The sequence below is a fragment of the Cyprinodon tularosa genome, unplaced genomic scaffold (genome assembly GCF_016077235.1).
Source record: "Cyprinodon tularosa strain WSP-4 unplaced genomic scaffold, ASM1607723v1 ctg406, whole genome shotgun sequence".
NCBI lineage: Eukaryota > Metazoa > Chordata > Actinopteri > Cyprinodontiformes > Cyprinodontidae > Cyprinodon > Cyprinodon tularosa.
In genome coordinates, this window is record NW_024039126.1 from 337,271 (window position 1) to 358,784 (window position 21,514).

The 21,514-nt window shown below is 47.6% G+C and overlaps 2 protein-coding genes across 2 annotated transcripts; one reads left to right on the forward strand and one right to left on the reverse strand.

Moving 5' to 3' along the window:
- Nucleotides 1-1,276: 1,276 nt before the first annotated feature.
- LOC119791935 (cystatin-F) lies at nucleotides 1,277-8,266 on the reverse strand. The gene is made up of 4 exons (XM_038298328.1): nucleotides 8,132-8,266; nucleotides 3,258-3,433; nucleotides 1,601-1,720; nucleotides 1,277-1,528 (listed from the first exon to the last, which is right to left on the reverse strand). Exons 1-4 carry the CDS (start codon nucleotides 8,178-8,180, stop codon nucleotides 1,448-1,450), a joined length of 426 nt encoding a protein of 141 aa, XP_038154256.1. The 5' UTR covers nucleotides 8,181-8,266; the 3' UTR covers nucleotides 1,277-1,447.
- A 1,371-nt stretch (nucleotides 8,267-9,637) lies between these two features.
- On the forward strand, nucleotides 9,638-14,265 carry LOC119791929 (potassium voltage-gated channel subfamily G member 3-like). Its single transcript, XM_038298319.1, has 2 exons — nucleotides 9,638-10,873; nucleotides 13,295-14,265. Exons 1-2 carry the CDS (start codon nucleotides 10,296-10,298, stop codon nucleotides 13,938-13,940), a joined length of 1,224 nt encoding a protein of 407 aa, XP_038154247.1. The 5' UTR covers nucleotides 9,638-10,295; the 3' UTR covers nucleotides 13,941-14,265.
- The last annotated feature ends 7,249 nt before the right edge of the window (nucleotides 14,266-21,514 follow it).

Below are 21,514 nucleotides of genomic sequence, written 5' to 3' on the forward strand. Positions count from 1 at the left end.
GAGGCATCAAACAGCTGTCAGGCAGCAAGGAAATGCGTAGGTACAGAGTTTGATATCAGAGATGATGCGTTCAAAAAGAAAGGAAAAGGCAAAACGCAAAAGAAACGCTGATCAAAAATGGTAAGAGGAGGAGTAACGGCGTGGAGGCAGCGAGGCTGTGAGGAGGCAGCGAGGAAGTGAGGCAGCGAGGAAGTGAGGAGGCAGCGAGGAAGTGAGGCAGCGAGGAAGTGAGGAGGCAGCGAGGCTGTGAGGAGGCAGCGAGGCTGTGAGGAGGCAGAGAGGAAGTGAGGCAGCAAGGCTGTGAGGAGGCAGCGAGGAAGTGAGGAGGCAGCGAGGTTGTGAGGACGCAGCGAGGCTGTGAGGAGGAAGTGAGGCAGCAAGGCTGTGAGGAGGCAGCGAGGTTGTGAGGACGCAGCGAGGCTGTGAGGAGGAAGTGAGGAGGCAGCCAGGTTGTGAGGAGGCAGCAAGGCTGTGAGGATGCAGCAAGGCTGTGAGGATCCAGCAAGGAAGTGAGGCAGCAAGGCTGTGAGAAGGCAGCGAGGAAGTGAGGCAGCAAGGCTGTGAGAAGGCAGCGAGGAAGTGAGGCAGCAAGGCTGTGAGAAGGCAGCGAGGCTGTGAGGAGGCAGCGAGGTTGTGAGGAGGCAGCGAGGCTGTGAGGAGGCAGCGAGGTTGTGAGGAGGCAGCGAGGCTGTGAGGAGGCAACAAGGAAGTGAGGCAGCGAGGCTGTGAGGAGGCAACAAGGAAGTGAGGCAGCGAGGCTGTGAGGAGGCAGCGAGGAAGTGAGGAGGCAGCGAGGAAGTGAGGAGGAAGCTAGGAAATGAGAAGGAAGTGAGGAGGCAGCGAGGAAGTGAGGAGGCAGCGAGGCTGTGAGGAGGCAGCGAGGAAGTGAGGAGGCAGCGAGGAAGTGAGGAGGAAGCTAGGAAATGAGAAGGAAGTGAGGAGGCAGCGAGGAAGTGAGGAGGCAGCTAGGAAATGAGAAGGAAGTGAGGAGGCAGCGAGGAAGTGAGGCAGCGAGGCTGTGAGGAGGCAGCGAGGCTGTGAGGAGGCAGCGAGGCTGTGAGGAGGCAGCGAGGCTGTGAGGAGGCAGCGAGGCAGTAAGGAGGAAGCAAGGAAGTGAGGAGGCAGCGAGGAAGTGAGGAGGCAGTGAGGCTGTGAGGAGGCAGCGAGGAAGTGAGGCAGAGAGGCTTTCATCATCAAAGATCCACGTTTAGCTCGTCAGTTTTCATTATTGTCATGAAAAACATGAGCATCAACAAAATAATAAGGAAAACAAAGCTGCTGTGTTCTGGTTTATTTATTAAGTGGGCCGAGGATGAACCATCAAAGGTTCTGAGTAGATCAGAGGAACTGAGGGGGTGAAGGTTTTAAAGCCAATACTTTTATTCAAATGAAGAGCAGTAGTCCAACAGAAGCGCTCTGGGTCAGATGCTGCTGATGCTTCTATGGTTCAGGGTTTGCAGAGCAGCTCCAGAGTTTCATGGCGATGCTTCCAAGGGATCAGCCAGAGGTCCAGGTGGCAGCGGAACGTCTGGAAGACAAAGCAGAGAACATCTTACGGGACCTCAGAGACCTCCAGCTCAATTTGCTGGTCAGAACTCACCTGGTGCAGAAGGCCCTGAGGCTGCAAGTCGCACTTGGACAGGTCCTGGATGGGATCCCGTTTAGGACAGACCGTTCTGGAAATCTGGAAATCCACAATGTACCGGATCCCTTTGACCACCTGAAACAGTTTGGTCGTAGATCAGTGGATCTATTTAGGTGAAATCATCTGTCAGCAGGTGAAGATGAAGAATAAAGACGTTATTCTAATAAATAGAACCTGTTCATCATCTCATGGGTTCCTCCTCATGTTGATTCAGTCTCTTTTACTCAGTAAATCAGTGGCTGTTTGCTGCAGCGTTTCCGATGTTATCGTCCCAATAAATGGTCGTTATTAGCGGCTATCAGTCCCATAGAACGGCTTCAGATTGGGCCAGTAGGCTCAGTAGGTTGGTATCATCCAGTGAATTCAATCTTAGAGTAATTCCTTTTGTCCCAGCGAAATAAATAAATGAATTGATCAATTCATATGGTGCATTTGCACCTTTTTCTTCTGATCACTGCTGCACTTTATAAATGGAAATGTTCATTTCACTGTTGTAAGCTGCTCACTGAATGTTAAACCTGTATTTATCGAAATGTCATTTTGTATAAATATACAAAAATCTCGCTCATATTAAACAAAACAAAATCCAGTAATCTCCTATCCTGTCACTGAGTTGTAGAATCCTCTCCCTATAAATATTTAATTCTCCGTGAATTAATGCCGATCATTCTTTAATAAGATCCTTGTCAAACGGACATTAACTGTTTGTTTTTAAAACCTGATCTGTCTAACGGACTTAGTGAATTATTTATTTTTTTTAATGCATAAAACTACAACAAAAATCTGACTAAATCAGGAAAAAAAAAAAAAGAGTGTGATTGGCTATAAGGAGAGCAGAGACAGAGAACTCTCAGTTTACTGAAGGAAACCTGCTGCTGACCAGATTAGCTCTGGAAGGATGTTACTATGGCAACAGAAACAGGATGAGGAAACTCTGTGAAACAGAAAAGTCAGAGCTTTTAGTAAACCTGCTTTGTTAAACCTCTGTCAGTCTAGATTTAGTCCAGAATAATAAATAATAACTGAACTTTATTCATCTCATAATAGAGAAATTCCCTCTCTGCATTTAACCCATCTCCTTGGGGTGCAGTGGGCTGCCATTTTGCAGCGTCCGGGGAGCAGTGTGGGGTTTTGGGAGTGGGGCTCGAACTCATAACCTCTGGATCCTAGGCTCTATGTCCTAACCATGAGACCACCCCTCCCAATAAAGACACTTTCCGTGTGGGAATGTAGACAACAGAGGGCCTGGGTGGGATTTAATCCCTCAGATTACCTGATGAAAGCCATGCACACCTGCCAGTGTGCCAAAGCGATATCCTTTAGCGACATCCTAGTTGTTCAAAATGGGCCTTTATTTGGTCAGTCTGATTTTTTTGTCCAACTTTAGTCTAATAATAGACGTTCAACTGTCTAAAAATGGCGGCTTTTAGTTTCCCTTTTCAACCAAACATCGTTCAAATGTAAACCATGTTGTCTTTTATCCTCACTCGGATTTATCAACATAGTTCATAACATGGAATCAGAGAAACACCGTCTTCTTATTGTAATCACTGACTTAATAAGAAAGAGTCGTGCTGTGCGTCACCATAGCGACCAATGAGGTGAGAGGTACCTGTCGCTGCGCTGTGCTTATGGCCGAAGGTTTGAACAGGAAGGCATCGTTGGACCGCTTGTTGAAGTCAGCAGCGGCGGTGAGGACCACCTGCTGCAGAGCGGCGTCATTCCTGCTGATGTTGGATGGAGATCCTGGCATGGAGACGCCATGATAGCTTCCTGCTGCCGCACCAGCTGCAGGGAGACAGGAACCCACAGGAACCACCTGAGTTACATTTCAATGCAATTCAGTTTATTTATATAGCGCCGATTCACAACACAAGTCATGTCAAGGAACTTTACAGTTCAACCAGATCATCCAGTCAGATTCATTCAAAGTTTTCTATCTAAGGAAAACCAGCTGATTGCATCGACTCATTGACTCTTCAGCAATCCCTCACACTAAGCATGCTTGTAGCGACAGTGGAGAGGAAAAACTCCCTTTGAACAGGAAGAAACCTCCAGCAGAACCAGGCTCAGTGTGAGCGGCCATCTGCTGAGGCCCACTGGGGTTCAAAAAGACAGAAGCAGACATAGAAAAAGAAGCATAGATACAAAAGGCGACTGTCAACCAGCTCCACAGGCGGCCCCGTCCAGGAAACACACAGCCAGGCAGACGAGCTCCGAGCCAGCTCCCATGTCAGAGGATGAAGAGAGCACATCCACTCAGTCACAGTCAGAGAAACAGGACTACACTGGAAAACAGGCCAAGCTCCAACATCTAGAAACAAAGGTGTTGATGGCAGCAGCACAGCTGATATTTCTCTCCAGGATGGAGTCACAGCCAAACAGGAACAGACCAGATGAAGCTACTGTGAGAAAAAGCAGAGAGAGCAGAACGTTAGAGATTGAACTAACAGATTCTGCAGAGTGGGAGAATAGAGATAGAATGAAGCAGAATGATGAAAAAGGGGTCCCTATGTCCTCCAGCAGTCTAAGCCTATAGCAGCAGAACTATAGAGATAGCTCAGGATAACCTGAGCCACTCTAACTAGAAGCTTTATCAAAAAGGAAAGTTTTAAGCCTAGCCTTAAAAGTAGACAGGGTGTCTGCCTCACGGACTAAAACTGGTAGTTGGTTCCACAGGAGAGGAGCCTGAGAACTAAAAGATCTGCCTCCCATTCTACTTTTAGAAATTCTAGGAACCACTAGTAAACCTGCAGATTGAGAGCGAAGTGCTCTGTTAGGAACATAAGGAACAATCAGATCTCTGATATCAGATGGAGCTTGGCCATTTAAGGCTTTATATGTGAGAAGGAGGATTTTAAATTCTATTCTGGATTTAACAGGAAGCCAATGAAGAGAAGCCAGGATAGGAGAGATGTGATCTCTCTTTTTCATTTTCATTAGAACTCTGGCTGCAGCATTTTGGATCAGCTGAAGGCTTTTAACTACAGCTTGTGGACTTCCTGATAGTAAAGAATTACAATAGTCCAGCCTTGGAGTAACAAATGCATGGACTAGTTTCTCAGCATCACCCCTGGACAGGAGATTGCTCATTTTTGCAATATTCCTCAGATGAAAGAAGGACATTCTAGAAACCTCTTTGATCTGGGATTTAAATGACAGGTCCTGATCAAAAACAACACCAAGATTTTTTACTTTATTATCTGAAATCAGTTTAATCCCATCCAAATGAAGTTCTAGACAGGGGCCCTTAAAGTTACGTTTTTAGCCAGCGAGCTGCTGGTTCATTCACTGGTTTCACTGGTCCTAGCCTGAACAAGTGAGCTTCTGGTGGATTCAGTATAGATAAATATTCTATCAAATATATTAATATCCTGATGAAATAAAACTAAAAAATCTAATTATTTTATTCAATTACATTTAAGGATTTTTTTTATGTAGTGTAGATTAAAAAATAATTTCATTTATTTTATTATTTCTTTCTGTCATAATGGATTATTTTGTGACACTTTTTTGTACAGCTATGTTACGTATTTATTGATTTTTATTTTTTAACTTTTTTTATTTGTAAGCTCCTTTTATTTCATGTTCTTATTTCTAAATTAGGGGCTGCAGTGGGTACCACTCTCGCTTGCAGCAGGACTGTTCTGGGTTTGATTCCCAGCCATGGGTCTTTCTGCATGTCTGCATGTTCTCCCGGAGCATGCAAGGGTTCTCTCCAGGTACTCCAGCTTCCTCCCACAGTCCAAAAACATGACTGTTAGGTTAATTGGCTTCTCTAGATTCTCCTTAGGTGTGAGTGGTTGTTTGTCTCTGTGTTGCCCTGCGATGCACTGGAGACCTGTCCAGGATGGACCCCGCCTCTCGACCGTAGACGGCTGGAGATAGACACCAGCACCCCCCGCAACCCAAGCTGGGGTAAGCATGATGGAGAATGGATGGATGGACGGACGATGGATGGATGATGGATGGATGGATGGATGGATGATGGATGGATGGATGGATGGATGGATGGACGGACGATGGATGGATGGATGGATGGACGATGGATGGATGGATGGATGGATGGATGGATGATGGATGGATGGATGGATGGATGGATGGATGGATGGATGGACGGATGATGGATGGATGGATGGATGGATGGATGGATGGATGGATGGATGGATGGATGGATGGATGGATGGATGGATGGATGGATGGATGGATGATGGATGGACGGATGTCTATATGAGGAGGGAAGTTTTATATAATACTAGTTAAATAATAAAGAAATAAATTTTGCATTTTTTAAATTTAATACATTTTGAATAAACAGAAAATCTTGAAATATGATAAAATAAAATAAGCTAAAAATCATTTTTACATTTATGTTGTTTTATTTTATTTTTACTCATTGACAATTTATCAATAGTAACATTTATTTATTTTGAATGAAACAGCTCTCCATAGCAGATCAGAATCAGTTCTGGTAAAGAACCAGTTGGAGGATGAAAGGTCAGAACCTGGATCAGAACCAGTTCTGGGTCAGAACCAGTTGGATGAAAGGTCAGAACCTGGATCAGAACCAGTTCTGGGTCAGAACCAGTTGGATGAAAGGTCAGAACCTGGATCAGAAACAGTTCTGGGTCAGAACCAGTTGGATGAAAGGTCAGAACCTGGATCAGAACCAGTTCTGGGTCAGAACCAGTTGGATGAAAGGTCAGAACCTGGATCAGAAACAGTTCTGGGTCAGAACCAGTTGGATGAAAGGTCAGAACCTGGATCAGAACCAGTTCTGGGTCAGAACCAGTTGGATGAAAGGTCAGAACCTGGATCAGAAACAGTTCTGGGTCAGAACCAGTTGGATGAAAGGTCAGAACCTGGATCAGAAACAGTTCTGGGTCAGAACCATTTGGATGAAAGGTCAGAACCTGGATCAGAAACAGTTCTGGGTCAGAACCAGTTGGAGGATGAAAGGTCAGAACCTGGATCAGAACCAGTTCTGGGTCAGAACCAGTTGGATGAAAGGTCAGAACCTGGATCAGAACCAGTTCTGGGTCAGAACCAGTTGGATGAAAGGTCAGAACCTGGATCAGAAACAGTTCTGGGTCAGAACCAGTTGGATGAAAGGTCAGAACCTGGATCAGAAACAGTTCTGGGTCAGAACCAGTTGGAGGATGAAAGGTCAGAACCTGGATCAGAAACAGTTCTGGGTCAGAACCAGTTGGATGAAAGGTCAGAACCTGGATCAGAACCAGTTCTGGGTCAGAACCAGTTGGATGAAAGGTCAGAACCTGGATCAGAACCAGTTCTGGTTCAGAACCAGCTGGATGAAAGGTCAGAACCTGGATCAGAACCAGTTCTGGGTCAGAACCAGCTGGATGAAAGGTCAGAACCTGGATCAGAACCAGTTCTGGTTCAGAACCAGCTGGATGAAAGGTCAGAACCTGGATCAGAACCAGTTCTGGGTCAGAACCAGCTGGATGAAAGGTCAGAACCTGGATCAGAACCAGTTCTGGTTCAGAACCAGTTGGATGAAAGGTCAGAACCTGGATCAGAACCAGTTCTGGGTCAGAACCAGTTGGATGAAAGGTCAGAACCTGGATCAGAAACAGTTCTGGGTCAGAACCAGCTGGATGAAAGGTCAGAACCTGGATCAGAAACAGTTCTGGGTCAGAACCAGTTGGATGAAAGGTCAGAACCTGGATCAGAAACAGTTCTGGTTTAGAACCAGTTCTGGCTCAGAACCAGTTGGATGAAAGGTCAGAACCTGGATCAGAAACAGTTCTTGTTTTAGTGGATCAGCTGGAAGAAAGGTCAGAACCTGGATCAGAACCAGTTCTGGTTCAGAACCAGCTGGATGAAAGGTCAGAACCTGGATCAGAACCAGTTCTGGGTCAGAACCAGTTGGATGAAAGGTCAGAACCTGGATCAGAAACAGTTCTGGTTCAGAACCAGCTGGATGAAAGGTCAGAACCTGGATCATAACCAGTTCTTGTTTTAGTGGATCAGCTGGAAGAAAGGTCAGAACCTGGATCATAACCAGTTCTTGTTTTAGTGGATCAGCTGGAAGAAAGGTCAGAACCTGGATCAGAACCAGTTCTGGTTCAGAACCAGTTGGATGAAAGGTCAGAACCTGGATCATAACCAGTTCTTGTTTTAGTGGATCAGCTGGAAGAAAGGTCAGAACCTGGATCAGAACCAGTTCTGGTTCAGAACCAGTTGGATGAAAGGTCAGAACCTGGATCATAACCAGTTCTTGTTTTAGTGGATCAGCTGGAAGAAAGGTCAGAACCTGGATCAGAACCAGTTCTGGAGAAAGACATGAATTAACTGGACAGAAATTAACTGAGGGAGGATTTCTCTGGAGGTTCAAAGGTCAGAGTTCAGCCCTTCTGGCTGCCATGAGAGAAACCAACTTAGATTGGACCCCCCCAACCAAGCAGGAACCATTACCTGAGCTTTGCACTGTGTCAGTTTACTAGAACCAGAACCAGAACTCACCCAGAGCAGCAGCAGCGAGCAGCAGCGGCAGCATCTTTCTCACCTCCATTTGAGTGTTTCCGGTGAAAACAGATCAGCTACTTCCTCCCTCTGCCTCTGCCTCAGACGGGTCTGACATCACTTCCTGTGAGACGGTGCTTGTTTTCTGGCTGTGTTCAGGCTCCGCCCCCTCCCAACACCTGAGGCCAATAAAGGGTCAGTTAGCAAGATTCTGTGGGAAAACAGCAACAGCAACTTCTCTGTTTGTTTTGCTTCTTTATGTCTGAATGCTTCATCATCATTTCACTGCTGGTTTGATCACATGACAACAGTGGATCAACCAGCCGGCCTTCTTCCTGTCTTGAGCTCATCTGCTGTCTCCATCTGTCATCCTGAAGTCTCAGCATTGAAATTACCCTGAAAAGTTAATAGAAATGTGTTTAGAAAATTAGTTTAAAAGGTAATTATAAAGCATTCATTCTTAAAGGTCGCGGGTAAGACCTTAAATAGAATCATATTTAAAGCAGACAAATAGATCAAAAGTAATAAATAAGAAAAAAGTAGCAAACAGATCTGGCAAAAAAATAATGTGATGCACATTGGAAGTTAAGTTATAATTTAAAATAAGCTTTTTTTCAACATGATACAAATTATTTAACTGCCATGCATTCGGTGCTGATGACAGGCTGGATTATTTGTTTCATTCAGCTATATAACTCTGCCTGTTATCTCATTACCGTTTATCTAATCCACCTGCTCCTGCTTCTATTTAACCTGCCTGCTTTCCAGTTATCAGTGCCAGCTTGTTCTCAAGGATGTGGGGAGAGTTTTTCAGCATTATGTTAGGGTTTCTGATTACCCTTTCCTGACCCGTCCTGCCTCTGGACCTCTGAGCCTGCCGGTTCCCGTTCTGATCTGTTTGCTTGACTTCTGCCTGTTGATCAAACCTGGATCTGCTTCCTGACACCATCCTGGATTTTCTTTTGATACTTCTCAGAATCTCTGATCTTCTGGCCAAGACTCCTGTTAACCTATTTTTTTATTAATGTTTATTTTATAATAATACTTACCCTCCTCCTTTACCCGGGATTGGAAAAATTAACCATAAAGAGACACTATGGCGGAGTTACAATTTTTATTTTATTTTTTTCCAACTTTTTCTTTTTTCCCTTGTGGTCCACTAAGGTGCTTAAAACTCATAGTAAAACATGAACATTTTGAGCCATAACATTTTTTACATTACACTAACATTAAAAATCTAAATGGAACAAAAAAGCCTACAAAGAATCAATGACAATGTGAGCAAATAATGGTCATTATTGTTATTTTTTAAACTAATAAGATTTCCCTCACACACACAGGCTGTGCTCGCCTGCTCACAGAAAGAGTGGGTCATCGTCATGTTGGTCAAGGTTCTCCCTACGCTGGATGGGCGAGGGTTCTCCTCATGGACTCCTTTCTCATTCAGTCTGTCCCTCAGTGTCCTCCTCATGGACTCCTTCAGGGTGTCCCTCTGCCTTCATTAGTTCATCATGTTGGGAGCAGCTCTTAGGAGTCGCCAGCAGAGGACGCTGTTTCCTCTGTCCTGCTCTTATTAGTGACATTATGAAATCTCTTTTGATGTGAGCCTTTGATGATCCCTTAAGCAGATGATTGGTTAATAAATGAAGCAGATGATTGGTTGATAAGTGGAGCAGATCTGAGGAAGAGGAACGGCAGAGATGAAGAGGGGATCACAGAAGGACTTTTATGGACTCCAGGCTGGCTTTACTCCCTCAGGTTCTCCTGATCTTCCTCTTCTCCCTCAGAAGGAGGACAAAGAGGAGCAGAAGTGTCTGCTGCTGCTCTCCACTCTCAGATTCAACCCACCAAGGAAACAGAGCAAAGGTCTGAGAGTATTTGGGGAAAATCTGCTCCATTCATCGTCTCCTTGCCTCCACTTCCTGTCAGCATAGCTTCTGTGGAAACAGGTCACTGCTCCTAATCACCCAGACGCAGATCTGCTGCTGTTGCCTCTGCTCTGCTGGAAGTTTTCCATGATAAGACGTGACGGTCAGAGCAGTTTCTGGATTCTTCAGCAAAGATCTCTCTGGCTGAGTTGAACCCCTGGATTCTGGAGGCAGTCCGTCTGCTGCGGAACCAAGTCTGCCTGAAACCATTGCTGCAGGAATTTTTTTTGGTGAAGATGAAGTTCAGCAGCCAGCTGTGCATCCTGAACGTTGGCGGCCGCAGGTTCTCCGTCCCAGCAGAGCTGATGAAGCGCCTTCCTCTCAGCAGACTCAGTCGGCTGCAACGCTGTGGGTCAGAGCGTGAACTGCTGGAGCTCTGTGACGACTACGATCGAGACAGGAACGAGTTCTTCTTTGACCGCCACTCTGAGGCTTTTAATTTCATCATGCTCTACATCCAACATGGGAGGCTGCGCTTCGTGCCACAAATGTGCGAGCTCTCCTTCTACAATGAGATGCTGTACTGGGGCCTGGAGAGCTCTGACCTACAGCCCTGCTGCCAGCGCCGTCTGGATGACCGCCTGTCAGACGGCTTCGTCCACTTCTTCCCCGAGACGGAGCAGAGAGGCCTGGAGGAGGTAGCTCAGAGTTGCTGGATGGAGACCCTGAGGAGGACGTTTGAGGAACCCACGTCGTCACTGCTGGCTCGGCTGCTCGCCTCGGTTTCCGTCCTGTTTGTCGTTGTCTCCATTGGAATGCTGTGTGCCAGCACCTTACCGGACTGGAGAGGCACAGAGACCATGGAGAAGCACAGGTAACACCCATCCTGGACCTGCCCAGTCACCAGCATGTCCATGCTGTGTTTACACCAAACAAAACGGCTGGAACCAGAGGGTCATCTCTATGCAGAGATGCATTCAGAAGCGAAGCCATGCAAAGGACATACCTGGATCGAGTGATGTCATCTTTATGTAGGGTTACAGCTCAAATCAACCAGGTCTAAGAATGCTAAAGCTAACAAGCGTTGATCTCCAAGAATTGGTTGGTCAAATAGGACTGATTAATTACTCTAGGCCTCTTAAATGGCCCCACCTGGGGCCACACCCTTTTTCATTAGACAAGTCAAACAAGCCAGTAGCCTGAGGATGTCTGTTTGCTGACGATCTAGGTTAGTTCAACCAATCAGAGACCTTTTCTCCTCTCTCCGCACAGCTCTCTGCTACTCCTGAGCTTCTCTCACTTTACCTCTGCTGTCTGGGTGGTACTCCCTGAAGAGGATAACAGTTTCCAACAGCATATTGGACCTACAGGACAGCAGCTTCTCTGGTTCACCTGCTAGTCTTCCTCTGTCTACCACAAGGTCCCACGGAGGCACCCTGGTCCTGAAGATGTTCCCAGCTTCAGCGCTGTGCATTCCTAATATTAAAGGAATAGTACACCCAAAACATGATTAGCCTTCATTTTCTACTCACCCCCATGCTGAACAACACTCTGGAGTACTTTTTTGATATCTCAAATGCATCTGGAGATCTGGGAGGCTTCTTGCTGTCTGCTGACATTCAAATAATGGAGGTCTATGGCGCCCGAGGCAGAAAGGTCCATAAAAGTCCACAAAAAACGTGTCAATATTCCTCCATACTACTCGTCCAATGTATTCCAAGTGTCCTGAGTGGGTAGCGTCCATAATTTACTCGAAACGAAGTCATTTAGAATGTTTTTAGAGCATAAACAGTAGTGTATAGGATTTCCTGAAAGCGCGTTCACGAGTCTACGGAAACCGCGGCAGACCAAACCAGATGAAAGTGCGTATTCAGCGTCTGCTCTGCCGATAATGCAAGCGTAGAAGAAGAAATGTGCTGTTTACCTGTGCAAAGAAAGAAACAACGAAAGAAAAATGTCTGAGGACTTCAGTGTTGAGGAAGAGCATGAGTTCTTTGCCGAGCTGAATGCGCACTTTCATCTGGTTTGGTCTGCCGCGGTTTCCGTAGCGTCCTGAACTCACAGGCGCGCGCTTTCAGGAAATCCTATACACTACTGTTTATGCTCTAAAAACATTCTAAATGACTTCGTTTCGAGTAAATTATGGACGCTACCCACTCAGGACACTTGGAATACATTGGACGAGCAGTATGGAGGAATATTGACATGTTTTTTGTGGACTTTTATGGACCTTTCTGCCTCGGGCGCCATAGACCTCCATTATTTGAATGTCAGCAGACAGCAAGAAGCCTCCCAGATCTCCAGATGCATTTGAGATATCAAAAAAGTACTCCAGAGTGTTGTTCAGCATGGGGGTGAGTAGAAAATGAAGGCTAATCATGTTTTGGGTGTACTATTCCTTTAATGTTTAAGCTAGTAAACAAACTCCCATTAAGTTTCTACCAGCTGGAACACTATGAAAGAAACAGGTCTAATGTTGACCTCAGATGGTACCAAAGTAGGAACCACAAGTCATTCCCTCTCACCTGTAGTGGGCCACATCATAACAATGTATTATTTCCTTCTCTCTGATGTGTCCATTTTGCATCCCTTCTAAGACTGGTTCCCTCCCCTGGAACTTGTTAAGCTTTCATGATTGGTGCTCTCTTTCAGCTGTCATCAAACCATTTAATCTCATCTTTGATGACTATTCTTACAGCTTTCCTCTTTTGTTAGAAGATCAAGGTCCTCTAATCAGGGCGCAGTTAAAAGGTCCCACATTATGCTACATTTAAAAATAAAAATATTAGAGCACGTTTTTTTCCGTATGTGCAGGAAAATTCCTCTCAGATTACGCAAAGGCTTTACCAAAAATCTCTGATGAGCTTTCCATGCCCCTGATGACATCATCAGGGGAATGATTTTCAAGCAGAGCATTTTGAACAAACAGCTAAGAGGTGGAGGAAGGCAGTTGGGGGGATCATGGGTGAATCTCATACACAGGAGACATATGACTGTAACAAGAAATTATATAATGTGGATTTTGCATCATACGGGAACTTTAAATCCGCTTTAAGACACATAAAAAAACTCAGTCACAATAAAGCTTTTATTTCATAGATAAATAATGGGTACGGTAAAGAGTCAGTACCAGCTAATTTAACACTACATGTTTCTGGGACAGTAAATCAGTGATTCTGTGGATCAGTGAATCGTTAGGTTAGGTTAGCTTAGGCTAGGTTAGCTTAGCACTGATTGATCTCTCTGACCGTTCTCTCTGTTTGGTCTTGTCTCTGGTTGGTTGTCCCCTCTGCAGGATCATAGAGGCCGTTTGTATTGCCTGGTTCTCGATGGAATGTCTGATACGTTTCCTTGTGTCCCAAGATAAATGTGAGTTTGTTTGCCGTCCTCTCAACATCATCGACCTGCTGGCTATCATGCCCTACTACATCTCTGTTACCATGACGATGCTGACAGGCGAGAACTCACAGCTGCAGAGGGCTGGGGTCCTGCTGCGCGTGTTGCGGATGATGCGGATCTTCTGGGTGATAAAGCTGGCCCGTCACTTCCTGGGCCTACAGACTCTGGGCCTGACACTGCGCCGCTGCTACCGTGAAATGGTGATGCTTCTCGTTTTCATTTGTGTTGCCATGGCGATCTTCAGTGCGATGGCGCAGCTTCTGGAGCACGGGTTGGATCTGGAGGGTGGAAACCAGGACTATGCCAGCATCCCGGCTGCATGTTGGTGGGTCATTATCTCCATGACCACAGTGGGATATGGCGACATGTATCCAGTCACGGTGGCAGGAAGGGTTCTTGGTGGAGTCTGTGTGGTGAGCGGCATAGTGCTTCTGGCGCTGCCCATCACTTTCATATACCACAGCTTTGTCCAATGTTATTATGAGCTCAAGGTGCGCTCAACCCGCTGCAATCACAGGCTGTCGGCAGAATTCACCCAATGACAATCTGTTGACTTGCTCCGGTGATTTCTGAGTGAAAACAGTGGCAAAAATCAGGAAGACCTGCTGCATCTTTTAATCCATAGAAAAGAAGAAAATTAAGTACAGCCTGATGATTGGAGCTTCTATGACAACCTCTACCAAAGAGGCAACAACTTTGATCATGTTAGACGTTACTGCCCCACAACACCTCCCTCACATTGGAAGAAAGTGCCCCACAGCAACTCCCTCAGGTTAGGACAGAGTGCCACACAGCGCCTCCTTCAGGTTAGGACAGAGTGCCCCACAGCGCCTCCCTCAGGTTAGAAGATAGTGCCCCACAGCAACTCCCTCAGGTTAGGACAGAGTGCCACACAGCGCCTCCTTCAGGCTAGAACAGAGCGCCCCACAGCGCCTCCCCCAGGTTAGGACAGAGTGCCACACAGCGCCTCCTTCAGGCTAGAACAGAGCGCCCCATAGCGCCTCCCTCAGGTTAGAAGATAGCGCCCCATAGCGCCTCCCTCAGGTTAGAAGATAGTGCCCCACAGCACCTCCTTCAGGCTAGAATAGAGCGCCCCACAGCGCCTCCCTCAGGTTAGGACAGAGTGCCACACAGCGCCTCCTTCAGGCTAGAACAGAGCGCCCCACAGCGCCTCCCCCAGGTTAGGACAGAGTGCCACACAGCGCCTCCTTCAGGCTAGAACAGAGCGCCCCACAGCGCCTCCTTCAGGCTAGAACAGAGCGCCCCATAGCGCCTCCCTCAGGTTAGAAGATAGTGCCCCACAGCACCTCCTTCAGGCTAGAACAGAGCGCCCCATAGCGCCTCCCTCAGGTTAGAAGATAGTGCCCCACAGCACCTCCTTCAGGCTAGAACAGAGCGCCCCACAGTGCCTCCCTCAGGTTAGGACAGTACGCCACAAAGCTCCTCCTTCAATTCAGGACAGAGTGCCTCACAGCGCCTCCTTCGGGCTAGAACAGAGTGTCTCACAGTGCGCCCTTCTCCACCCCAGCACCCCTCTCCACTCCAGCACCCCTCTCGACCTCAGCACCCCTCTCCACTCCAGCACCCCTCTCCATCCCAGCACCCCTCTCGACCCCAGCACCCCTCTCCATCCCGGCACCCCTCTACACCCAGGCACCCTCTCCATCCCAGCACCCCTCTCCACCCCAGCACCCCTCTCCATCCCAGCACCCCTCTCGACCTCAGCACCCCTCTCGACCTCAGCACCCCTCTCGACCTCAGCACCCCTCTCCACCCCAGCACCCCTCTCGACCTCAGCACCCCTCTCGACCTCAGCACCCCTCTCCACCCCAGCACCCCTCTCCACCCCAGCACCCTCTCCATCCCAGCACCCCTCTCGACCCCCAGCACCCCTCTCCACCCCAGCACCCCTCTCGACCTCAGCACCCCTCTCCACCCCAGCACCCCTCTCCATCCCAGCACCCCTCTCCACTCCAGCACCCCTATTGACCTCAGCACCCCTCTCGACCTCAGCACCCCTCTCCACCCCAGCACCCCTCTCCACTCCAGCACCCCTCTCCATCCCAGCACCCCCTCTCGACCCCAGCACCCCTCTCCATCCCGGCACCCCTCTACACCCAGGCACCCTCTCCATCCCAGCACCCCTCTCCACCCCAGCACCCCTCTCCATCCCAGCACCCCTCTCGACCCCAGCACCCCTCTCCATCCCGGCACCCCTCTCCACCCAGGGACCCTCTCCATCCCGGCACCCCTCTCCACCCCAGCACCCCTCTCCATCCCAGCACCCCTCTCCACCCCAGCACCCCTCTCCACCCCAGCACCCCTCTCCACCCCAGCACCCCTCTCGACCTCAGCACCCCTCTCCACCCCAGCACCCCTCTCCACCCAGGGACCCTCTCCATCCCGGCACCCCTCTCCACCCCAGCACCCCTCTCCATCCCAGCACCCCTCTCGACCCCAGCACCCCTCTCCACCCCAGCACCCCTCTCCACCCCAGCACCCCTCTCCACTCCAGCACCCCTCTCCACCCCAGCACCCCTCTCCACCCCAGCATCCCTCTCGACCTCAGCACCCCTCTTGACCTCAGCACCCCTCTCCACCCCAGCACCCCTCTCCACCCCAGCACCATCTCCATCCCAGCACCCCTCTCGACCCCAGCACCCCTCTCCATCCCAGCACCCCTCTCGACCCCAGCACCCCTCTCCACCCCAGCACCCCTCTCCACTCCAGCACCCCTCTCGACCTCAGCACCCCTCTCGACCTCAGCACCCCTCTCCACCCAGGCACCCTCTCCATCCCGGCACCCCTCTCCACCCAGGGACCCTCTCCATCCCGGCACCCCTCTCCACCCCAGCACCCCTCTCCATCCCAGCACCCCTCTCGACCCCAGCACCCCTCTCCACCCCAGCACCCCTCTCCACCCCAGCACCCCTCTCCACTCCAGCACCCCTCTCCACCCCAGCACCCCTCTCCACCCCAGCATCCCTCTCGACCTCAGCACCCCTCTTGACCTCAGCACCCCTCTCCACCCCAGCACCCCTCTCCACCCCAGCACCATCTCCATCCCAGCACCCCTCTCGACCCCAGCACCCCTCTCCATCCCAGCACCCCTCTCGACCCCAGCACCCCTCTCCACCCCAGCACCCCTCTCCACTCCAGCACCCCTCTCGACCTCAGCACCCCTCTCGACCTCAGCACCCCTCTCCACCCAGGCACCCTCTCCATCCCGGCACCCCTCTCCACCCCAGCACCCTCTCCATCCCGGCAACCCTCTCGACCTCAGCATCCCTCTCCATTCCCCGGCACCCCTCTCCACCCAGGCACCCTCTCCATCCCGGCACCCCTCTCCACCCCAGCACCCTCTCCATCCCGGCAACCCTCTCGACCTCAGCATCCCTCTCCACCCCAGCACCAATCTTGACCTCAGCACCCCTCTCCACCCCAGCACCCGTCTCCATCACGGCACCCCTCTCGACCTCAGCACCCTTCTCCACCCTAGCACCCTCTCCATCCCGGATCAGAACCAGCTGAGCCCATCAGAACCAGCTGACCCCCCTCATCCTGTTCATATGAGCTGAGAAGAATCTAAGGTTCTCCAGGCTTCACTGGGTCAGAGGTTTCTGATCCGTCAGAGGTCGACTCGCCAGGCGCTGATGGACCACAGTCTCGGCTGAATTTCTCCCTCTGAGGCAGCAGGAGGTGATGAAAGGGTTCTGACTCATCCCCCCACCCCCACCCCACCCCCATTCGGCTACATCTCTCCTGCTGTTTTTGGATCAGAGCCATCTGATTGTAGATCATGTCTGTATAGTAATGATTCTGATGCTTTTAAAGCAGGTTCTGCTCTGTGGTCCTGATGGTTCTGATCAGCGGATCGCTAACAGGATCAGAAGGTGAGGATGCTGCTTGTTACCATGGGAGTGTGTCTCCATGGTAACCAGTTTTAACACAGAATCAATGTGTTACCTAAGTGGTGCTGAGCTAGAGGACAGGAAATGATCTGAAGTCAGTGGAGCGTGTCACAGCTCTGAGTGTGTTGCCATGGAGACCTTTACAGAAGGCTGGAGGCGAGGAGTCGTGCTGACGGATCAGAGGACAGAGAAGTGATACAGACACAGATCTGTAGATCGGACCATTTTGAGGTGGTTCTGGATCATCTGGTCCTGATCAACCATACGGAACCCACTGTGGCTGTTTGCAATGTTGGTGCTGATCTAAACGGCCCGACCCAGAAACCTGCATCCCTGTCATCATGGCAACAGAGGACATTATTGTCATGTCTCCATGACATTTACGGCTGTCAGTCAGATGTGGCAGTCTGTAGTACCCCAAATACCTGGGTGTTCACGTCAATAATAAACTGGACTCATGACACTGACGCCCTGTATAAGAAGGGCCAGAGCCGCCTCCCTCCACCTCCTGAGGAGGCTGAGCTCCTTTAGAGTGAGCAGGCCCCTGCTTCAATCCTTCTCTGACTCTGTGGTGGCATCAGCCCTCCTCGTCTGCTGGGCCCCTGGCAGCTCAGAGCGGGACAGAAAGAGACTGAACAAACTGTCCGTTTCTGTCCTAGGCTGCACTCTGGACTCAGTGGCTGAGAGGAGGGTGCTGTCCAAGCTTCCATCCATCATGGACGCCACCTTCCACCGTCTGCAGCAGACTGGAGAGGAGCTGAGCAGCTCCTTTAGTCAAAGACTTTTACAGCCTGTTAGGAAAAAGGAGCGCTACCGCAGGTCATTCATCCCTGCTGCAACCAGACTCTACAATTAATGTACAACACCAAATCCAAATGTTTATAAGTCATCTCAAACCTCTGCCTTATTGCATTTTTTTATTTTCTCCATTCACTGTATATATGTGGGTGCACTGTATATACCCCAATCACCTTTTCCTCCTTTTGGCAAATTCTTTTAACGAGCTGATGTGACAAGTGAATTTCTCCAATGTGAGATCAATAAAGTCTATTTTGTCTTATCCTATCTTACTTCTCTTACTTATCATACTTATATTATCTTTTCTTATTGTATTTAACTGATCTTACTTGTCTTGTTTTATCATCGTGACACCAGGATCCCGATTGATCCTGAAGGTGAAGATGGCTAACATCAGTAAGAACCCTTGCTGATCCATTGATACCTCAGGTTCTGGATTTAGAGGTTCGATTCAATTCTATTCAGTTTATTTCTATAGCTCCAATTCACATCATGTCATCTCAGGTCACTTTCCAGTTCACCAGATCTAAGGAAAACCAGCTGATTGCATCGACTCATTGACTCTTCAGCAATCCCTCACACTAAGCATGCTTGTAGCGACAGTGGAGAGGAAAAACTCCCTTTGAACAGGAAGAAACCTCCAGCAGAACCAGGCTCAGTGTGAGCGGCCATCTGCTGAGGCCCACTGGGGTTCAAGGAGACAGAAGCAGACATAGAAAAAGGAGCAGAGATACAAAAGGCAACTGTCAACCAGCTCCACAGGCGGCCCCGTCCAGGAAACACACAGCCAGGCAGACGAGCTCCGAGCCAGCTCCCATGCCAGAGGATGAAGAGAGCACATCCAGTTAGTCACAGTCAGAGAAACAGGACTACACTGGAAAACAGGCCAAGCTCCAACATCTAGAAACAAAGGTGTTGATGGCAGCAGCACAGCTGATATTTCTCTCCAGGATGGAGTCACAGCCAAACAGGAACAGACCAGATGAAGCTACTATGAGAAAAAGCAGAGAGAGCAGAACGTTAGAGATTGAACTAACAGATTCTGCAGAGTGGGAGAATAGAGATAGAATGAAGCAGAATGATGAAAAAGGGGTCCCTATGTCCTCCAGCAGTCTAAGCCTATAGCAGCAGAACTATAGAGATAGCTCAGGATAACCTGAACCACTCTAACTAGAAGCTTTATCAAAAAGGAAAGTTTTAAGCCTAGCCTTAAAAGTAGACAGGGTGTCTGCCTCACGGACTAAAACTGGTAGTTGGTTCCACAGGAGAGGAGCCTGAGAACCAAAAGATCACCTTTTACTGTGCCATAAGGGCCGTATGATGAACTGTTCTCTCTTTGCAAAGACATGAAAATAAAGTGCCGTTTATTTAACTGGGGAATAGTTGAATACATTTTTCCTACTACAATTTGGCGTTGTTAAGGCAGGATTCTCTTAACTGTATGCTGATGAAGGTTCCAAGTCATCCAGGTCATATTCATTCCGTAAAAATGAATATGACCTGGATTCCGTAAAAATTCAAAAAAATATCCACTGGACTTGGTTTTCAAGATTTGAAGACGTTTCGCCACCTCTCCAGGAAGCTTTCTCAATTGAGAAAGCTTCCTGGAGAGGTGGCGAAACGTCTTCAAATCTTGAAAACCAAGTCCAGTGGATATTTTTTTGAATTTTTACGGAATGATTCTCTTAACTGGGTTTTTCTGAGGACAGTGATTGTCTTCCAGCCTCAATACCCCGTTTAGAAGTTTAAGGGAGTGAGGACTTCTGGCATCGAGGTCCCTGGAGGTCAGCGTCTTTTGTCGGCACAGTTAAAAGTAAATTTAAAAAACAACAGATTGTTAACAGATTTAAAGAGTATTAGAAATCAAATACTGTAAAATTATTTCAAACAAATCCTCTACTTGTCGATATAAAATAAAATAAATAAATGTAATCTATTTAGCAAAAAAAAATCCTAACTAAAAAAAGATTAATATGTTAATCATTTCTAATGCACTAAAAATGTGTATAATACTGTAATGATTCTGTGTTTGGTTCTATTGGGTTCCATACGGTTATATGCTAGCCATGTTGTGAGGGGCGTGAGCTGTAGCCTCAGAAATAACAGCTCGTGTTTGTTAAATAAACCCTGTTGACGGAATTACCTCGGCGTAACTGGCATCATTACAATACTAAAGAACCTACCTACATAGCGCACATATATATACATACATAAATGGTAAAAGATAACTTTGTTTTCATGAGAAGAGTGACGATTTGTTTTTTTTTCACCTGAGAACCAAAAGGCCCTGGCGTAGGAACGTGAGGCTCTCTCTAAGCACTGAGAGGAAGGTTGTAGGTATCACCAGAAGGTACTTCATTTTACTGAGACGTTGGTTAGCCCCCCAGTTATCCAGGTCGGCACCAGAGGATTGGTGTGCATATCTGGCAGAGTTAAATTACTGGTAGATGATGGGACAAATTTGCAGTTGTTAAGCACTAGAACAAAGGCAAGGTTCCAGGGAAATGTCAACTACCCAAGGAGAGATTTTTCATTTTATGCAAGAAAATCTCTTTCTCTTTTCCTCAAGGAGTTTCTTTTAATGTTGCAAAACAAAAAAATGATGAAGATAAGAGAAACCAATATGAGGAGAAGTTAGAGGCTAAAAAGAAGTTAGGGTAAGAAGATTTACAGATTTGAAAAAAAAAAAAAACATTTTAAAATGGATGGATGAAGAGGAGAGTTCCACGTACAGAAGAGGATTAGGGCCACTGGAAAAAACAACAACTGATTTTTTCTTTATTTTATTTCAGTATAGTATGGGAAAAAAGTCAGAATTCTGACTTTAATCTCAGAATTCTGACTTTTTTTATTGTCAGAATTCAGTCAGAATTCTGAGATTAAAGTCAGAAGTCTGAGAAAAAAGTCAGAATTCTGAGAAAAAAGTCCGAATTCTGAGATTAAAGTCAGAATTCTGAGAAAAAAGTCCGAATTCTGAGATTAAAGTCAGAATTCTGAGAAAAAAGTCCGAATTCTGAGATTAAAGTCAGAATTCTGAGAAAAAAGTCAGAATTCTGAGAAAAAAGTCAGAATTCTGACTTTTTTCTCAGAATTCTGACTTTTTTCCCATGTTAAACCGAAATAAAATTTAAAAATCAGTTTACTTTTTTTTTTTTTTTCCAGTGGCCCTAATCCTCTTCCGTATCCATGAAATCACCTCAGCCCAAGAAATGAAATATAATTAGAAGGCCATAGGGAGTGTTTAACCCTTACACTGCCCATATTTACACTGTACGATATTTTAGAGTTACACTACACTAAGTAATAATAATTAATTTTAATTTCAATGGTGCTTTTAAATAAACAAAACTCTAAATTCTTAGAGGAAATGAATAACTCTTAGCTAAAAACTATCAAATTATTACACA

Bases quoted from the DNA above. Each gene is read 5' to 3' on its own strand.
- LOC119791935 (XM_038298328.1), bottom strand. From the start codon at position 8,180: ATGGAGGTGAGAAAGATGCTGCCGCTGCTGCTCGCTGCTGCTGCTCTG. The intron at 3,434-8,131 runs GTGAGTTCTGGT...GTCTCCCTGCAG, and splicing joins GCTCGCTGCTGCTGCTCTGG to CTGGTGCGGCAGCAGGAAGC. The intron at 1,529-1,600 runs GTGAGTTCTGAC...TTTGTCTTCCAG, and splicing joins CTCAGGGCCTTCTGCACCAG to ACGTTCCGCTGCCACCTGGA.
- LOC119791929 (XM_038298319.1), top strand. From the start codon at position 10,296: ATGAAGTTCAGCAGCCAGCTGTGCATCCTGAACGTTGGCGGCCGCAGG. The intron at 10,874-13,294 runs GTAACACCCATC...TCCCCTCTGCAG, and splicing joins GAGACCATGGAGAAGCACAG to GATCATAGAGGCCGTTTGTA.